Source organism: Alligator mississippiensis, chromosome 3, assembly GCF_030867095.1.
Source record: "Alligator mississippiensis isolate rAllMis1 chromosome 3, rAllMis1, whole genome shotgun sequence".
Classification (NCBI taxonomy): domain Eukaryota; kingdom Metazoa; phylum Chordata; order Crocodylia; family Alligatoridae; genus Alligator; species Alligator mississippiensis.
In genome coordinates this window covers 194,020,529-194,040,843 of record NC_081826.1, presented here as the reverse complement: position 1 = coordinate 194,040,843, position 20,315 = coordinate 194,020,529, and the positions used below count along the sequence as shown (strand labels likewise).

The following is a 20,315-nucleotide window of genomic DNA, read 5'->3' as shown; positions in this document are numbered from 1 at the left end:
AGCACATCAGAGCAGACTCAATTAATCAAGTCTGCTGGAACACAGAAATTGACACACTCCGGCAGCCTTCCACATCACGTGTATCAGCAACCTCGTGCATCTCCATGCTGAAAAAATGGTGGTGGGGCGCTTTGAAAGAAAAGACATTCAATGAGCTTTAGTTCAAAGAGCCCTGCCGCCATCTTTTCAGTGTAGGGATGCTGATACATGTGATGCACCGGTGCTTTTAATTAGCATGGCTTGCTAATTAAAGCACCTGGTGCCGCATCCGGCAGCATGTGTAAAAATGCCCAGAGATCTGGTTTGCTACACACATTTTTATTTTGCTTTTCAAAACCATCCCCTTGCATTTACACTAAAACCTCTCTTATTCCAGTAATCAAAGTTATACTGAAGCTAATCCAATTTCTGCAATGCTTAACTGAAGCTGGTGGCAGCAGCAACAATCCCTTGAATTGAGAATGATCTCTACCATGGCTCATTTATGGGTCTTGAGGTGATTTAGGAGTCCAACCCTTGAGACTGATCCATGCACAGAAGCTACAGGTCTTTCCACAGCAGAGAGAAGCTTGTAGACTGGGGTTTCTCTCCTTTTCATTCCACTGCTCTCTCTTCTCTGCTTTGAGGGTTGAAGTTACAGTGCCACTGGAATCAGTCAACAGCCAGCTCCTCCCAGCTCTTGATGTTGGTGTCTGTTTTCTTGAGATGGGCCTTCAATGTGTCTTTGTAGAGTTTCCTCTGGCCGCAGAGATCTCAGGCCACAGCTAAGCTGGGAGCAGAGCACTTGTTTTCAGAGCTGAGAGTTGGGCATTCGCACACAATGGCTGGTCCAGAGGAGCACACAAACATTCCAGTTCTGATGTGAGGATTGTAGGACCAATGACTTTGGAAGAACCATCAGAAACTTAAATTTACAGGAAAAAATTTCCAAGCAGCTGGCAGAGATGGGAACTGGTATACAGTGCAGGGAACAAATTAAGCACTTCAACTCCACATACTGCAGGTGAAATGTCAAGTCTAGCAGCTCTGAATCTACCTGCCCAAAATAAACAGAATTCAACCAGGTGCTCACTGCTAGCCCCCATACAAAATCTACAGTCACGCATGACTGTCACTGTGCACGATGATATGCTTTTCAGATTGGAAAATCTGGCCAATCTGCAAGAAGCAAAGCCCATGGCAGAACATGTTGCTGGAACCAGCCCCAGATCAAGTCACATAGCAAGCTGGCTACAGGACTTCTTGGTTCAATAAACACCCTGAATGCCCTCTTTGTAATCTTTGGATGAGAGCCCTCTTTGTAACTTGGTCACATGGATAAGATGAACTGGATCACTGTATAACTTCAGCATTGTCCAACAATCAGGATTATAATTCCCTAAGAGTGTAGCAGGTGGGAAAGTGAAGTGCGGATAGAAGTCACCTCCCATCCATTCTTGGCAGGGAGAAGGGCAGTCACACTGCTAGCAACTTTCTGCACCTATTTCAACATCTTGCTTAAGTTCTTTCATATTTTATCCTAATTCTGGCTGGTGCTGCTTGAAAGGTCTTCGTGCAGGAGAAAGCCACGTTGGTCAGTGAAATTCTTGGGGACAGCAAGCTTATAAAATATACTTTGCAAGATGGAATTTGTGAACAGATCAACAAATAGATAAATGTACTCCAAGATGATAATCTGCCATTTTAAGCATCAGCATGAAGCCTTGCCATGATACAGAATATAAGAAGTGTAGATTATTTTCTTTTTGTTTATGGGACAAAAATACTACACCACTTTCTTAAAAGACCCTTCCACCACTGTTGGTCTGAGTTCTACCCTGAAGTTTTGACAGGAGGACTCTGAATCAGCAGGGGCAAAAGTAGTGATTCAAGAATGAAATACTGCAAGATGTTTTGGGAAAAACATAAGCCACTAAAGGACCAAAGAGGGAAGAAATAGAACGGGGAGATGGACAACAGATAACTAGAAAGACAGATTTGTCATTTGGTTCTTCAACAATGACTGGAGCTCAAGGGAGGAAAACAGATTGCAGTCAAAGGACCTGTTCAAAAGATTCCATTAGATTCGATTTAGATTTAGAGGTACTGAAACATGAGACATGACAGACAGTACTGAGGTTCTGTTTTAAACAACAGTGGGCTCTATTCCCCCAGTTCTACTTCTCCTTCCTCTCTCCTCTTGCAATAACCATGTCTTCTGGCAGAAATAAGGACCTGCTTATCTGGTAAACACCATGTACCCTCAAAAACTAAATATCACAAACTTCCCCATGTGTTCTACATTAATGCTCAAGAACCTACTTCTGTGGTTAACAGAGGCCTATATAACAATCAAGTAGTATCCACTGTGGCTAACATTCAAGTGCTTCTTGAGGTGGGGAAAACTATGGGCCTGAGTGCCATCACTGGCCTCAGGACAGTTCGGAAAGCCCATTATCTGAAGGCTAGCTATTATTTAAAGAATATTAGTTATGTCCACCATGTATAGGTAAACTCTACTTCCACAGGCCCTTCTACAGGCAGAAATGCTAGAGGTAGTATGCGCTGGTGGGCCAGAATACTTCTTCACAAGAGTCCAGGGAAGAGAGAGAAACTCTCTGCAATACATAGTGAAACAAATGCAACAGTCAATCCAAAAAGTAATACAGCAGGAACCATGGAATAACCTCCAGAAACCCTACTTATTTTCTATTCTGTTAAGGCCACTTTATAAGGAATACCCAGCTGAAAGAAGCAGGAGATAACATGTTAAGAGTAATGCCTGCACAAAAGAACTTCCATGACAAAGCTGAACAAATGTAAATGCAATGCCAGCCTACATGCAACTACACGAGTCCATTGTACTGAGCTCTGCAATGTGGTTGCTAGCAGACACTCTTAGCCAGCATGGATACATGGACATGTGCCAACCTTGCAGTTTAGACACGTAGATGTGGCTGTTAAAGTCTTTGTATATAGCATACTATTTGCATACTCAGAAACCGCTTTCTATAAAAAAGAAAATTAAAAAAAATAAATTTAAAGAAGCCCACAATCTACCTTGTCTTGTATGATTTAAAGTATAGTATTAATATTTTGGTAGTCATGACATTGGATGAATCTGTCTGATGAACCTACAAAGATACAGCCATGATCTGCTTATTCTCATGATGACACTACAGGAGCAGAATTACATCTGCACAGAAGGAGGGCAAACTGTGACAGTAGTAAAATAAGCCAATACTTTCTTGCATACATTTTGTGCTCTAGTATCTAAGCTTTCATTAAAAAAAGAACAATTCTCCTGTCTGGTAAGGCCATTTTATGCTCCACAAACAGCTGCAGGAAGTGAGATGACCAGCTAAGCGCTTTTCCTACACAAGAGAATTCTCTCACCTATTATGTGCCACCTTTGTTATTTTCAGCTTGAACCCTCTGGAGTAACAGCGGCCAACCTGTGGCATGTATGCCACAAGTAACACAGGAAGCTTCTCTGCATGGCACACAGCAGGTTGGGGAGGGTACAGGCAGCACAGCAACAAACAGAGTAGGAAATAGAAAACAAAGTAGCAGATCAGGCAGGGAGCACAGGGGAGGAAACAGAAAGTGGAACAGCAGATTGGACAGAGGAAGGGAAACCTTAAACTGGAAATTCCCAACTAATGTGTGCATCTTGGATCCCAATATTTGTAAAATAAAATTCAAGTTTGGGAAAAGTCTAAAAAAATATTTTGGCTTCAACTAAGAATTGGTGTGTAAACATACACGATATTAGTTTGGTTTTAGTTCAGTTTGAGAGATGACGGATCAAAATAAAGCATCAAGCTTATAACAGAAAGCTAGCTTTAAGCTCAATTAACTACTGAAAATTTGGAAGCCCTCCACATTTGTTCACAATTATTATGCAATGTTTGAATTACAACTATTTATAACCATTACTATATCATAACTAATGATTTCCATACATCAGAGACTGCTTTTTACCTTATACCCCAGACTAGCCAACTGAAAGAGATGTTTTGAGATGTTTCCTACATATTTCAGACACAAATTTATTTACTCCTACTTATATCCACCATCACAGTATTAATTTTGTGTATTATTTATGTACTAAGTCAGGGCTGTCCAACTTCTGAGCAGCTGGGAGCCATATGACGGGCAGGCCGCCAGCCCTCCAGGCCTCATGTTGCACGAGTCCCGCAACCACATGGGATGTACACTGCATGGGTTCCCGAGCCTTGCAGGCCACATCACTCCACCCCCTGATTTGGAGAGTGGCAGCTGGGCAGTGAACAGGAGTGAGCCAACAAGCCAAGAGTTGGACAACCCTGTGTTAACTCTTGAAACATAAACTGCTCTTACATGCAATAGTTGTAATCATACACATTTAAGCTTTTCTACATTATTAAACTTTCAATGCCTTTTCAATGCCCTTAACTAGCTTTGTTTCTTGGCACAGAATTATAGGTATTTTAGCTCCCCAATAAAGAAGCAGCACAGCCCAAGCAAAGGACCACCAGGATTCCCACGTTCACAGTTCTCTTCAGACACTATAAACATTTTGAGCTATAATTAACTTACTTAAATGAAGACTTTTCTTCTTAAGAATGATGGAGTATCATTTTGTTATTTTAGTAAGTAAAAGGGGATCAAAGGTTTATGAATCATTTTAGCATGAAGGGCCTTCACAATAACCCATGCCAGTCTTAATCTTCTCTGGGACTTAACTAGTACATAAGGCTTTGTACAAGTCCCTGCACTGATGCGGTTTTACTCCCATATAAATACTGTATGCATTTCTCTTTTCTTAAGTTAATATTAAGAGTCATTATTTTGCCGATATACTATTCTCTCTATATATAAAGGGCTTAGTCAGTCTGTCTGTGCATCTGTCTGTAATGCTCTTGGGTGGAGTGGCTCCAAGCCAGTGCTGCGCACAGGGAAAATTGCCCATCAAGAATGATGGCGCGGACAAAGCATTGCCATGACTGGGGAGGGGAGGGGGAAAATGACAGAGGGGATGGAGCACCACCATGACAGTGGGGACAGAGTGGGACAGCTGAGTGCCGCCATGATAGCAAGGACAGAGCGGGGGGAGGCGAGGGGTGAGGCCAGCACCACTGGCATCACCCTGCCCCAAGCCCTGCTCCTTGGAGGCAGTGGCAGCACAGGGAGGTGGTAGCACAGCATTGGCCTCACCCTGCCCCTCTGTCCCCACTGTCATGGTGGCACTCCGTCCCCACCATTATTCTTGATGGGGAATTCGCTGGTTACAGAATAAAGTGCTGGTGACCATTCTGCAGTCACAAGCAATTAGAGGTGCACCAATACACTCAATTTTCTTTATATCGAAAATCAGCCTGATGTGGCCAATAATTTGGTCAATAAATGCCTGTGCATGCTCGGCAGCTTAGAATGCTGTGTCCAACTGGTAAGTCTGTTGTGGTGGAAGGGGAAGGGGGAGGGAAGGGGCATGGGGGGGGAGATAAATGCCCCCTGGGGTGAGGGTGGGAGTGGAGCTGGGACAGGTGCTGCCCAGCTGGGGCACGGCACGGAATGAAGCCATGGCTTGTTCGGGAGGCTTCGGGGGGGGACCGGCACACACCCCGGGAAGGCATGGAGGGTGCCCTCAGATTTGTGCAGGGCATGGGCAGGGTGGGCTGCAGCTGCAGCCGGTGCTGGGCTCTTCCTGGCATGTGGCGGGGAGGGAAGGGGGTTGGGATGGGGCTGCGCTCGGGGCGGGCAGTGGCAGCAAGGGTTGTTATGGGGAGGTTATGGCTAAATTTGGGCACTGCTGCTGCCCTGAGCACAGCATGGTCCAGCTCCCATCAGGAAGAGTCTGGCACAGCAGCAGCCTGCCCTGCCTCACCCTGCACAAATCCAGGAGCACACGTCCCGCCCCCCCATGCCCTCCCGCAGAGCACACAGTGGCAGGAGCCATCCCCCGCCTCACAGAGTGGCCATGGCTCCATCCCACGCCCCGCCCTGCCCCAGGTTGGGCAGTGGCTGCCCCAGCCCCAGCTCCACTCCCACTCCGTCCCTCACCACGGGGGGCATTGATCTGCCCCCATTATGCCCCTTCCCTCCCCCCTCCCCTTCCACCACAACAAACTTACCAGTTACATGCAGCTGTATCGGAAATCAGATTGGTATCAGTCGATATGCCTCCTTAAAAATCGGATATCGGTATCAGCCCCCAAAATCTCTATTGGTGCACCGCTACCAGCAATGTTGGAAGTGAAATCCACGCACACTTATAGCTATGAAAAATAATACAGATAATCCAAGAGCAACAATTCAAAAGGCAGTTTTGTTGTTTCACCTTATGTAAAACAACATTACCGAGACCTTACCAATCCTTTTCCACACTCCACAAAGCACTAGTATAATCTGTCATCAAAAAGCATGTTGTAATTTGCTGTGTTTAAGCATTACTAACATTTTAAAGTGGTCTGGAGAGTGTCTTGGTAATACGGCTCCCATGACTGTTTGGGGTAGTCCAGTTTCCCTGCAAATTAGACGAAAATTTTCAGAGATACAGCAGAATCATCAGCAGTTATTTTTTTCAGACTTAACCCTATATGAACTGATTTAAACCAAGTTTTCAATTATTAATATTTAAAAAGAGAAAGTGTCTCTCAGATCTGTATGAAGAAAACTTGCAGAAGTTATTAAACTAGCAAATGGCACATTTCTCCCATATTCATTGAGAGAGAAACCGGATTCACATTAATTATATTTCTCAACTAAAGTAAAATGTAATTCTTTCTACCAGAACCGAAATTAGTGCACAAGTTAGCAGATTACCATTTCTATATGTGCTTACTATTGCTGTCTGAAGGATGGAAAGTATTATGCCACCTCAAATACTTAATAATATATGTAGCTCTTGCTTTCTGATAGCTGGATATGGCCAGCGTGGCAACTGAGGATCACTCCTGGAGTTCAAACCTAGAGAGGATCCACATCAGGGAGAATGTTCAACTCAGAAGTTATAAAAACTTTCACTTTAAAGTGGGATCCCTCTGATTTGGTGGATGGATGTCCCTGTACCATTCTTCTTATTTACAGATCATTATATCTACATATGGGATCAAAGGAGAGGTGGTCCTAAGTCCAGTTTATGATGCTAGCATGAATAAAAGGAAAATCTGGTGAGGGGACCTGGTATGTTCCATCAATAATTGGATCCAAGGGAAGAAAGTAGAAGTGATATATTTTTATCATTCTTTTTTATGCATCTGCCATTTGAATGCAAATTCTGTAGTGCATATGATATTCAATATAATATACCTGTCAATAACACTGTCTTCAAAGTTATCTTCATTTAGCATGGATTTACAAATCTTCATTTCCTTATATTCTTTATTTGTAAAGGGTTGAGACAAATGATCCTGATATGTAGTGACCCACACCTAGAAAATAAAAGTCACATGTAAAAAGATAACTGCTCTGAGAAGAAAAAAAAGAAACTCCTTTCTGTAGATGGTGTAAAATTTTACTTGAGATGGTATAAAATTACTTGTTGTTTGTTATTTGATTATGTGGACACTACACCTCATAGCCCTGATTTACCTTGTACGTGTTGGGCAAAAACACCTATGGCCAGATAACAGCTATGTTTGAACACCTGGGCTGATCCCTAAGGCTTTGTTTTCACTGGGAAAACTTTTTCAGCAATGGTGAAGCCCCACCATTTCTACCAATGGTAACAGCTCCAGTACAGAGATGACACAGGTAGTTTTTACCCTGTATAACAGTTATGTTCACAGCAAGGATCTACAGCTCAAAACTGGTGCTGAAGCCGACCCAGAAAATGAATCAGTGAAAAAAACCCAATTGGCACAGGTACTGGAAATATTTAAGTTATAAGAACTTGTTTTATTTCATGATTCCAACATTGTAATGAGTTTGCAAAGCTATAAACAGTAAACCAAAAGAAAATATAAACTGATTATGCAGTATTGTTAAAGCAATCAATGAACTTATTCAACAAGGGACAAAAACACTCATCTTATTTGATTTCCATTCTTATTTTTCTTTAGAATGGCATTACATTGTTTTGCATACTTTGAGAAACCTCCTTTTACTTTTTGGCCAATGAAATTCCAGTAAAGAACCAACTAGCTGATAAGGTGACCGATAATTTAATAAGGAAACAACACATTTTTCAAGGAAGTGCAGAAAAATCTAATGTCCTTTAATCAACTCTTAGTACTTCCAAGTAATATAGAAAATTATAATATTGGCTAAAACATAAGACTACATTATAACTAAACATTTTTCCTTACTTAATGCTTCAACTATCCTTCTATTGTACCAGCATCTACTAAGCACACTGACAGCATCTCAACTGAAATGAACATTTTTTTAAAGGCTGATTTAATCAATAAAGTAATATTTTACAGTGGAACTTATTACCTGGTTGTTATCTAAATGCTAAACGTATCTGTCCTTGAAACTTATTACCTAACAACATTAAAACTGCAGATAACAATAAGATTGTTAATAGAAGTTTAGGCCCTGATAAAGGCTTACTGCTTCTAAAATAAACATCTTGGCTTAATCTCAGTATCTATTTTTAAGCATCACATTGCACTAACATTATCAATAGAATAAATATACATCACATGCCTATTAGAAAATGGAAGATGTTATCATCATATGGAAGCAAAGAAGAAACATGTTTTAATATGCAATACGTAAAAGTACTCAACATGTTGTATTATCTTCTCCCAAGCAGCCTCCCCTCAGTGGAGTCTCTCTGAGTGCTGTCTTTGGAAGCAAAGTGCTGTCTTTGGAAGCAAAGATTTTGAATACCATATTTCCTCACATACAACACATCCCAGAATAGGGATGTGTTGAAGTCAATAGTTATTCTGTTAACAATTTCTGGATTTGGTTTGGAATATCTGGAGACAGAGAACCTGCCTGAGGCTTTAGCATCATGATTCTAGCTAACTGAGACACTACCTGAGTGAAAAGATCAATATGGTCACTGTGAGCTCCTCTGTCCTGTGTGATTCTTCACAGAGGCAGGACCCCAAGATGCTAATCTGCCTAAGAGCCCGAAATCCAAATCATCTTCTCCTGCTCCTATATCTGGGCTCCAGTTGCTCCATCAGGCTTTGTGTAGCTTTATCACACAAAAACACCAGGGTGAGTCAAAGAGATTCAGGCCAGCCAGATTCAAGATTCTTCATAGTCAGCTACAATTTAACATTTGCCTTCACCTGGTGGGAAAAGGGGATCCCATAATGGCCAGATAATTATGGGAAGAGACTGTTCTAAAAATCTAAAGGTTTTATCTCCATTTCTTAAACAATGAGAGTAATCCAGCATCTATATTGGTATCAACATATTGACACAAAACATGTATGGTTCCAACAGTGGTCATTATAACATGATTTTGTTCACCTGGGTCAGCTGTTTTGTAAATCAAAGGAAATCCTCGTTAAAACGTGTGAGATGTGTTTAATTTGCTTTAACACACTCTTGGCAGAATATACAGAGAAAATACCAAGCTAAGTGTTAAAATAAATCTCCTAACCCATTGGCTTAAAAGTATTAGTGCACCCCCTTGTGTTATAAATGATCACTCTAAATCTTTCACGCTTGTCTAGCCTACAGTTCTACTGATTCAAATTGTACCTTTAAGGATGCAAGAGGTCCATCAAACCAACTCTCACTTCTAACCACAGTGAAATTCATTGATGTCATACAAAGGTACATAAAGTGTTAAGCGTTTACCATAAGACACAGCTGAAGAAAGAAGAGTGTTGTGCTCTCTTCACTACCAAATTAAAGCCTTGTATAGCTAGCCACAAATCTAATTAATTACTGAAGAGAAAGATGCCTACTTGAGGAAAACATTGTATAAAAGTTAGCTTTCATAATTTAAAAATAATATTAAATTATAGCATATACACTCTACACAGGGAACTAGTTTGTACCATACGCTTACAGTCCCAACTATTTTCTACAGTGCTAGAAAAGCTGAAAAAATATGCCTGATTCTGGTGGAAATTAGCTGCATGGATCTCCCCTACTGCCTATTCTTTTTTAAATTACAGCAGATTTAGGGGAATTTGACAAAACTAGAAATGCGTGATGCACAGAAAACCTATTTTCAATTAATACAATGTATCATTTATGTATGTCTATGACTTTCAATAGCACTGGAAGTTAAATAATTCTGTTACAGGTCACAGAATTACAAAGATCTCAGAGGTGTCACAGGGCCCAATTCCAATGTAATCTAAGATTTTTACATGATTTTATTTTCCTAGAGACCTGAATAATAAGAAAGCTAGACACAGAGATTTAGTTGACATATTTTACTGTAGTTACTGTTCCCTTGGAACATGTTCTTTATTAATTGGCAGGAGTGGCAAAATGTTTCATTTAGTAATGGTTCACCGTAAAGGATAATATTCCCCTATTGTTTTAAACAGATATGTATTTTGTATTGAATGTGCTTAAGTAGAATTGAGATAAAAACACAATACTAAGACTTAACACAAGGGTGTCAATGTCAGCCTACCCCCTGGGCAAGATCCAGACCATAGGCTTTTCACAGGCCAGATGTTGATGCAGCAGCAGAGCAACAATTGCTTGCCCCTGCATCACAAATGCATTTTGATCGCAGCCCCCGCCCTATTTATCAGCCCCAATTTACTGGATTCCTCAGCAGAGCCTACAGCTGCAGTGGGGGAGCAGAGGGTAGAGTGGGGAAAACAAGAGGCACAGGGGTGGGGTCAGGAGAAGGGAAAGCAAACTGCAGGTGCCCGCACAGCACACACACACGCCATGGTCTCTCCTGCACTCCTCCTGCCCATGTGCACCCTCCCCAACCTAATGAACCATTCCAGCCCAGTGCAGGCAGCAGCTCTAATCAGGCTTCAGCCCCAAGAACCAGGACAATAGAGCTGAACCCCTACCTGCCCCAGGCCAGTACTTGAATCCAAGACAAGTTTTTTTTTTCCCCCTTGCAGACTGGGGGGGAAAACCTCATCTTGGATTCATGTAAATATGGTATTCCCCCTCCATCTGAAACACCTACACCAATTATAGACTTAGTGCTACTTTTGATGCATCTATGCTATATTGGTTTTTTTAGATACTATACCCATATTAAAATTACAATCTGTTGCTTTTTTAATGTAACCATATAATTCAGTGCATCAAACTCTGTTGCTCTAACAAAGACAGAATTGAGACTCTGTTCCTGCTCTCACTGAAGTAAAGATTTACTTCAATAGGAGCAGGACTGGGTTCTTAAATCAACAAGAAATGGAAAAGAAAAAAGTTAAAACTCCTTAAGTAACAATAATTTATTTCTTTTGGGCATGTCCCAAAACCAAAATACTTTTTTTGTAAAAAATACATGGAACATAATTGAAACCAGTATACTAATCCACCACTTCATCTGTAAAACCTCTTAATGTAAAAGCAATATTTAAGGCTATCCTAAATGTCATCTTTTTTACAAACATTCTTATCAAGTACAAAGAACACATGCATTATGACAGTACAAACACCTTGAAGGTGATCATTATGCAAGATGCACAGTAAAGAATAGTAAGAACTCCAAGAAGGATGGAACTTGTAACGGGAGCATCTACATGTGAAATTAACGCATATAAATAAACTCTGGAGTTCATTACTCTGAAGTTTTTAGCTCTCGGACACACTGTTTGAACATGTGTCTGGGAGCAAAAAACTCTGGAGCAATGAGCTCTGGAGTTTGTTCATGCGCAGCACATGGGGCCCAGTGAGAGCAGCCTAGGGGGCTGGTTGAGACATGAGGATGCTTCAGTGCAGGGGCTACTCGTGCCTCAGCCAACCACTCCACAGCATGTGGAGCCCCGTCGGAGCAGCCAGCTCCAAGCTGAAGCACCCTCATGTCTCAGCTAGCATGAGGGCTGCCTGCCAGCTAGCATCCTCGTGCCCCAGCCAGCCTGGTCACTGTCTACACTTGCGTTTAAGCACAGTAATTTACTGTGCCATCAGACAGTACTTGTGGCTGACAGGACTATCCAATGGCACAGTAAATTAGTCTACTGCGCAGTAAAGCGCACATGTAGATATGCCCACTGATTATATATCATCTTCATAAATAACGTAGATTCAAAAACCATGTTTCAAAAAGACTTTGATCCATTAAAGTAATCTAGAGTTAATCAGAGTGAGAAAGAGGAGGAAGATGCCAACTTTGCACATTAGTAGCCAAGAGAGACAGATTTAAGCATGGAATATTTGGTATTTGTGAGTCAGATAAGTGAAAAATGCTCTTGAGTGTCACAACCCAATTAATCAGTGCCCATGCCACTAGCAAGACCATCCTCATTTCACACACTATAGTCAACCAAGGGTTAAAAAGAAAGAAGTCCTTGCCAAAGACTTAAATTTATGCCCACGTCACATCCAAGAAATGAAACTTAAGCATAATTTATGATTGGTTAGAGGAAAAGGGGATAGCCCTGCCATAAATCCCTGCGATTGGTCAAGAAACAAGCGTAAGCCCCTCTCATGTAACGGACAGAAAGCCTGACCCACTACCTTGTAACCTGATAGTAACCTGAGAGCACAAAGAACTGCTGCTTGCCAGATAATTAAAGATTCCACATAGCAGTTCATCATTGGACACCTTCGTTAGACACCTCTGTCTATAAATAGTTTAGCAACTTCCGCCCAAGTTGGAGAAACTCTAGGAGAACTCTGGGAAATTCAAAGAGGAGACACCTAGACACCTAAGCTCATCACTAGAGTGACTGACAGTTTGATCACCCGTCAATACTCCCCGTCAGCGCTAATTTTGACGTAGTAAAAGCCCTGCAGGCTCAATAGCACGCTTTCAGCACTCCGTCCGTCATTAATTGATTGTGTAACCTGAACCCGCGCGCTCAACTATATAACTGAAGCAACTGTAATGGGACCAAGGCTCAGCCTGCGTCGTACGTCACTATCTGGGCGACGTAAGTAAACAATCTCCTGTAACCAACACGCGTCTGTGTCTGGTTAATTTCACTCATCCATCACCTACCCACCTGTCAGGTGAAAGTTTTATTACCCCAGCTCCGGGATTCAGAAAGCAGCAGCGGCCGGCTGCTCTAATCCCGACATTGAGAAGAGGATATTCTAGTTTACTGACACCTTTATCCTAGAAATGACAGTGTGATTGACTACAACTTTCTGTAGTAAATTGCTATAATACAATTTTATCTTACTATAAGGTTTCATTAGAGAAAATGTCTCTGCTTACTGTTGGCAAATTCATTTTTGTTTCTCTATGCTAGATCCTCAAGTGGTGTAGATGAGCATACATTTATTTCTGTGGAGCTAAACCCCTTTCCACTAGCAGGATACATGGCCTGGACATTTCCTAGCATTGTAGGTTGTATTATATTATATATTTTTGAAAATGTAGTTGGAGGGGGGAGGGATTTGCGTGCTTCCATAATATCAGAACATTTTCCCATGTTTCTTACCTCTTTGTTGTTGTCATCATTACATTAAAAATAAGCATAAAATCAGTCTCATATTCATAACTCTAACAATAAACCACACTAAAACACCTTCAAGGAATTTGGGGAAGTAGTTTTTATATAACTAAAAAAAGTCTTAATTTGCTGGCAGCGAATTCAAATTTTAATTATACTCTCTAGAATGAAAGTCTCCTGTTATGCTTATGTAACTGGTCCATATCTGAGGCCCTAACAGTAGATTCTCCAAAATCAAAACCAGACTTAATCTTGAAGAATGATTTTATTAAATATCTTGAATTTAAAAAGAGAAAGTGAAATTACTTACTTCATCCATATTTCCAAGTCTCCAGTAAGTAGATCGACATAAATTCTTTGAACCCAAAGGAACTTGGTTTATATTATAATCCTTAGGTTCAGCCTCTCTGTCTTGAAGGCTTAAAAAAATGCACATTTATATGTTTATTTGTAAAAAGACAAAAGAATTATTAACTCTTGCTTTGAATGCAAATTGAAATTTCACTAGACATACATAAATATGAACATATATCTTACACTCAACACTACTTTCTCTCTTATGCTACTGCTATTATTATTAGTAGTATTAATATTATTAATTATTATTAATAACTAACCAATCATTCAGTCCTTCTTCCACTTTCAAAACTGTCATAACTCAAAATGGACCAAAAAAACCCAACAACAAAAAAACAAGCATAATCCAATTTTAGAACAAAGCATCTTTTGATAAGTGAACATATAGCATTTACTGAAAAAGCACTATATAAATTACAGTACAAAAACACTACAAATATATTACTGCATTATGTAGTAAGCCAGAAGCAAAGTACAGCTGTGCATTTTTCTGTCAAGAACTAGCATTCAGAAATGTGACATGTCCAGTAGACATTGATTCACAATTAAATATGATGCACAAACCCTAGAAGTTTTTCTAATTAGAGCAGTATCTAATATTCAATTCAAAGGGGTCCATACCTCCATTTGAAATTTTTTAGGAGTCCGCAAATGAAAAGAGGTTAAAAAGGGTTGGAGACAAATGTTCATTTTCCCCTCATTTTAGGATTAAAAAAAAACAACACCCACTTTTTGAATGTATGGAACTACTGTATTTTCTGACATAAAATACGCTCCTGAAAAAGATAAGGACCTTAGTTTTTAACGGCACAATGAAGTAAAAAAAAAAAAAAGTTTCCTTGAAAATACTGGGAAAGCACAGGCAACTGGGTAGGGGACTGAAGAACAGTGTGGCTGCTGTTAACCCCCAAACTGCAGGATACTGCAGGTGCTTCTAGCTGAGCCAAAATGCCCAATAACTCTTTTCTTCTCCAGCTGAGCTGGGTGGGGGAGCCAGCAGCACTTACCGGGCCAGCTGAAGGCCCATCTGATCCAGCAGGAGCTCTGCCACAGCACCCAGGGCTTGGCTCCACTTAAATAAAAAAAAACAAAAAAAAACTTCTATACTAGAAGCCTCTGCCACAGAGAAAGAGAAAGTCTCCACATCCAGCAGCTAGGTATCCCTGCATGCTCACTAGACTGCCCCCTGTGCAACACATGTAGCATTACTTTCTTTTTTCCCCGGGCAGAAGCTTGAGCAGCAGGAGCTGTTAGTACCACATTTCCTTGCTTAAAATATGCATCCTGATTTTTTTAGAAAGAAAAGGTGCATTGTATGCAAGAAAATATGGTAACAGAAAAACAAAAGGATAACTGAACAAAAAACCCCATATTTGGACACCAGTTACAGAATTCAAGAATAAGTTTTTCCTTTCCTTCTTGCCTGTAGGAGAAGCACATCAGTCAGTGTGGGTGAAATCTGGGTCTTACCAAATTCAATTGGTGTTCTGACACTGAATTCAATAAAGTCAGGATTTCATCTCACGTGCACGTGGGTGGGCAGAGAAAAAATGAGCAGCTGAAGCAGAGAAAGTATAAATCGGACTGCCATCTTCATGTTGGAGATAAGGTTAGTTCTGAGTCCATGGCACTGTCAATTAGTCTCACCTGCTTGGCTGTTTTGGGAAGCAGCCGATATGCACAGATAAATAGCCTAAGTAGGTCATTTGTTGAACTTCGGATGACCTTCCTACTTGGGAGCATGCTTAGTTAAGCTCAGAAGATGCTGGGAGAGAGTGCCTAGTACACAAAACTGTGTCGTGTGCACAACCCAGTGGAGCTATGTGCACTTTTAGTATATAAAGCCAGGTGTGTGCATCTGCTGGTCTGGCTCGGCCCATGTCAATCTGTGTACTGAGAGGGTCCTGTGAGCAAGAGAGAGACTGTCATTGTCTGAGTCTGTTGATTTGGTGTGCGTGAGAAAGTGATAAAAGTGTGCTGAATGAATGAAGTGGAAATGGTTTGGTGGAGTATTGGTGTGTTGGGGTGAGTGACCGTCGTGTGGTGTTGTGCCTTGGGCTATGCCGCGACTGTGGATGTCCAACGAACTGAGGACACCATTGGCAGTGAGGCCGCCATAGAGCTGGCCATCATCCCCACCGGCTCCTACTCCTGAAATTCCACCTGTCCTCAACGCTGCTGGTCTCCTGGTTGTGATCTCCCAATGAGAGTGGTTAGGGTTGGCTCCCTGGATTTTCTCCCTGGATGCTCAAAGAGCTTAAGTAGCAGCCCTCTGCCCTCCAGTGTAAGTATCACCAGCTCTTGCTCTCCCCTTCATTCCCTTCTCCTCCCTTCCCTATAGCAGAAGGTAAGAAGCCCCTCAGATAATCACCCTTGGTGTTATCTACACTCACTGTGACCCTGAGTGGCAGAAATCCAGTATTTAATAAAGTTTTCCCCTCATATAATAAAGTTCATCCCCATACCTGAGTCAATATTGCCTCCAAGGTTATAGTGTTTTATTGTGCCCCTATAAAAATTGAATTGCAAGATAGGTATTAGATTAGTTAGGTATAGATTTTAGGAGTTATAGGAATAGTTTTATTGGGTGTGTACTTGGTTTCTAGTCAGTGCTGTTATTTGATGTATCTGTTGTCCAAGTTATTTATATTTACCTGTTATTAATAAACTGATCAATTTGTTTCAATTACACATCAGTGTGTGAGTTTCCTTATTTAGTCATAGTACAAGCGGATGCCGGATTGATAGGGTGGTGATACATATGCGTAGTCAATATGTTAGCCAGTGCAGGGCCAAAGATCACCCCACTTGGAACCAGACTACTGGGTCAGCCATTAATTGGGGAGTGCTAATTAGGTCCAGGTCCAACATTCATATTACTGGCTTGTCAACCTGTGTTGTCACATTAGCCCTCTCAACAGTTCCATGCAGATGAATAATATGAGGAATATGGCTGAGTGTTGTTGGATTTGAAGGCTTTATAAGGTGGGGGGAAAAAACAATGCATTTCCCTTAACAACCTTGGTCTATTTATTGCACATGCCAAGATGGGGCTCTGAACTGAACTGAAGTCTGTAATGTAAAATGCCTAATTATCATGTAAATCAGGGCAAGAGATTTTGAAAAGAAATCAATTTTAAAACATTAGGAAAAACCTCAATATTTTGCAAAATAATCTTAAACTGTTGGCACAGTATTCCTGAAATTTAAATTATTAATAAAATACCAAAAACAATGCTCATGGGTCTACCTTAAACCAAAAAGGCTACAGCTGGCATTGTGTGCCTAACCTTCACCTTTGTGGCTTAGTATTTTTTTAGTTTCTAGAACTGCTGGTTGGTCATTGAAATTCTTCAGGAAAGGGACCTTGTCTTGAATAGAGAAGCAGATCAAAATCTGAAATCCTCCCTATATATTTAAATCTTAGCCAGTCAATGTGTATCAACTTTGCTTGACACTACAACCCTGTTATTAGTTGGGTCCTGGTAGGTTGAAGGTAGACGGCCAGTTGTGATCTCCAAACAGAGAAAAGGCCTGGGACCTCTGGGAAACTGTTTCCAACAATATGGAACCCAGCTGCAACAAAAGTTTCCTTCTGCAGCAGTTTTCAGGGAACAATGTTGCTAGTGGGTACTTCCCACAACAGGGACAATACGCCACATTTCTAGCTACTGACAGGATCAGATTTAGTACTATCCTACTTGGAATAACATTAATTTTTATTCAGCTATCAAGTCCAGAGGGGAGAATACCATGGCATAGAGTTACCATCTTGTACTCAGACATAGTCTCATGACTGTAAAGACCTAACCTGTGGAGTAGGAGCAGATGGGTTTCCAAAAATAGAGAAGGGACTGCTCCCCTCTTCCATGCTCATCAAAACTATGTTTTCACTGTTTCGATGAAGAGATCCACCATCTCCAACATAAAGGTATGCTGGCGATAAAAGGGAGACACCATTGCCATCTCTGAAAAAGCCAATCATGCATAAACCTCAAGGTGGACAATATAGTGGCCTTCAATGGACACACCACTACATTCGTCCCCAATACTTCTCAAACGGAGCAACACTATGAGTACTTTTTAGAGGAATGCAGAATGGAAGAATATATTATTAGGACAATAAATAGGAATAGTTAATCTTTACATAAACCACCCTCCGTACAATTCAAAAGAAGAATTAAGTGTGTATATGGGGGTGTTGTTTAGTTTTAATATTGGCTCTTTTCTTATACCTGTCAGAACCAAGTAGTTGTATGCCTATGGCACAGTGGAACATTCCTTTGGTTTGATCCTTAGTGGAATCTCCCGCCATAGTGGAAGATCCCGCTGTCAATCATTCTAAATGCTATGGCGCAGTGGAAAATTCTGCTATGTCAGAACCCAGTAACTATATGCCACAGTAATGGAAAGTTACAGCTTAGAAAAAGTTCCCGCCAACTTTATGCAAACATGCACACCACCATTGGCCAGTTCCAAATTATTCATATTTGGTGACTAGCGATTGGCTTGTTAGTCATATAAAAATTAGAGCAGTTTCCGCCCACGTTAGAGAACTCAGAGAACTCCGCACATTTCTCGGAGTTTGGAGAACTCTGCATACACCTTGGAGTTGGAAAACTCAGTGCTTTTCTCGGAGTGAACCTGGCGCACTGATCACCCACCAGCGACTCCCCGTCACACAACACTCCTGACGTACCCTGACCCCAGTACCGCAGTAAGCCAATTACGGGAACTTCATCCCGGTTCTCTCACGTGTTTAAGAGAGTCTTTGTAACTCATTTGCAACTGCAACTAAGTCTGTCAACTCTGCCTGCGCCCATACATCTGTGGCATAAGTAAACAATCTATTTGTTACCAATATGCATCTGTACCTAATTCCACTCCATCGGTCAAAAGTACCCGCCTGCCGTTTCGGGGCTACTGGCCACAGCCCGGCCTACCACTCGACCGCCACAATATCTTTGTGCTTTCTAGTTGGACTCAAAATGCTTACAGCTTTATTGACTTTATTGAAACAAGGAAATGTTGAAAATATTGTCATGAAGACTACATTTGCAATATCCTCACCCTCTCTGTGTGTAAGTGATCAGACTAATGAAACAGAATTCTGCAAACATGAATTCAGCATAACTCCCAATGAAGTTATAGCAGTCTTTTCAGTTAAGGAGCTGGGCTTGTTAGCAGCAGGGCTCCCTAGGCTACTTTAAAAGCATTCATGCATTAAAATAAAAATAGAAGAGAATATAAAAGCACTGAAGAAAAAATAGGGTTTTATGCCAAACAAATCAGGATAGTTCTCTATATATGTCATACTTTGCCTTTCAACAAGTTTTAAAACTGAAGTTCCAGATCACTCCTACAGCTCCAATGGCCCTATTTTCAAAAGTAAATGTGTTAAACCTGGCTTTATTGATAAATTAAAAAGCTGAACTACTTATATTCTGCCTATTTGAAATCTCCCATTCTAGTGGGAACTAAACCACTAAGAGAAACCACGCTTATAACATTTTCTAGACTTGACTGAAATAGGGAAATGTTTAAGGCTGACAAGTTATTCTTCATTTCAGAAATGTAGCTTTTTGGAACTCAGCAGTTATTCTGAGAAGCCACACAACTGATGAGGCCAGACCCTGATGGCACAACAGAGTCTTCAAGAGGCCACTCTCCAGTCAAGTATGCACTATGCCCTTATTTATAGTGTATCCCAGTGATTCTTAACTGGGGTTTCACAAAATCGTTTTAAGGGTGTGCAAGGTGGGAGGAAGCAAGTACATGCTCAGCCCTGCCCAGCCACTGTGTGAGGAGGTAAGTGCTCACCCTTCCCCACTCCCCAACTACCTGGCTCCTGTGCAAGAAGATAAGCACTGTAATAAGCAAACTAGTTTTTGAGAAGGGGTTCTGCTCAATTCACAGAATTATGGAGCCTAAAAGGACTAAAGACCACTGCCACATCCACAAACACAGCCAAAGGTCTAAAAGGTCTTGCACTTTGAAATGCATATTTTCTTTGAGACGGATACAGGCTAAACAGGAAATTTGCACTGAGTTTCAAAGTCTCATGCCCCAACAGTTTAATAAAGGTATTTAAAACAGAAGGAATCCCGCACCCTATCCAGGTAAACATACTTCTGATTAGGAAGCAACAATAGCTGAATAGCATCTGGGAGAACACAGCTCTTCATTCTGCTTCATTAAATTTAAAACTCCTTATGATTGAGATCCATATACTGATTGATTTGGTAGCAAACAGTGTAAACGGATAGGAATATAAGAAAGTAAGTGGAAGATAGCTAAGTACAGCCGCAGCGAACTATAGAATAAAAATCTGAAAAAGTTATTACTCAGAGTAATTCATACAATAATTGCTCACACTAAAAAATAGATGTATAGCTAGGGTGAATATACATCCCCGTTTGGCCGGGATAGTCCTGGATTTTATAGGTCATGGTGGTGTCCCAATCAATTGGTAAGAAT

At 41.0% G+C, this 20,315-nt stretch overlaps 1 protein-coding gene across 2 annotated transcripts in view; it reads right to left on the bottom strand.

The window, feature by feature from the left end:
* CFAP95 (cilia and flagella associated protein 95) overlaps positions 1–20,315 on the bottom strand; it is a 41,823-nt gene that overhangs the window by 13,487 nt on the left and 8,021 nt on the right. For both annotated transcript variants that reach the window (XM_014608658.3, XM_019478219.2), the window contains 3 exons: positions 13,792–13,900; positions 7,273–7,394; positions 6,419–6,487 (listed from right to left, as the gene is read on the bottom strand). In XM_014608658.3, the coding sequence (XP_014464144.1) occupies positions 6,419–6,487; positions 7,273–7,394; positions 13,792–13,900 (300 nt within the window). The remainder of the gene's footprint in view (positions 1–6,418; positions 6,488–7,272; positions 7,395–13,791; positions 13,901–20,315) is intronic.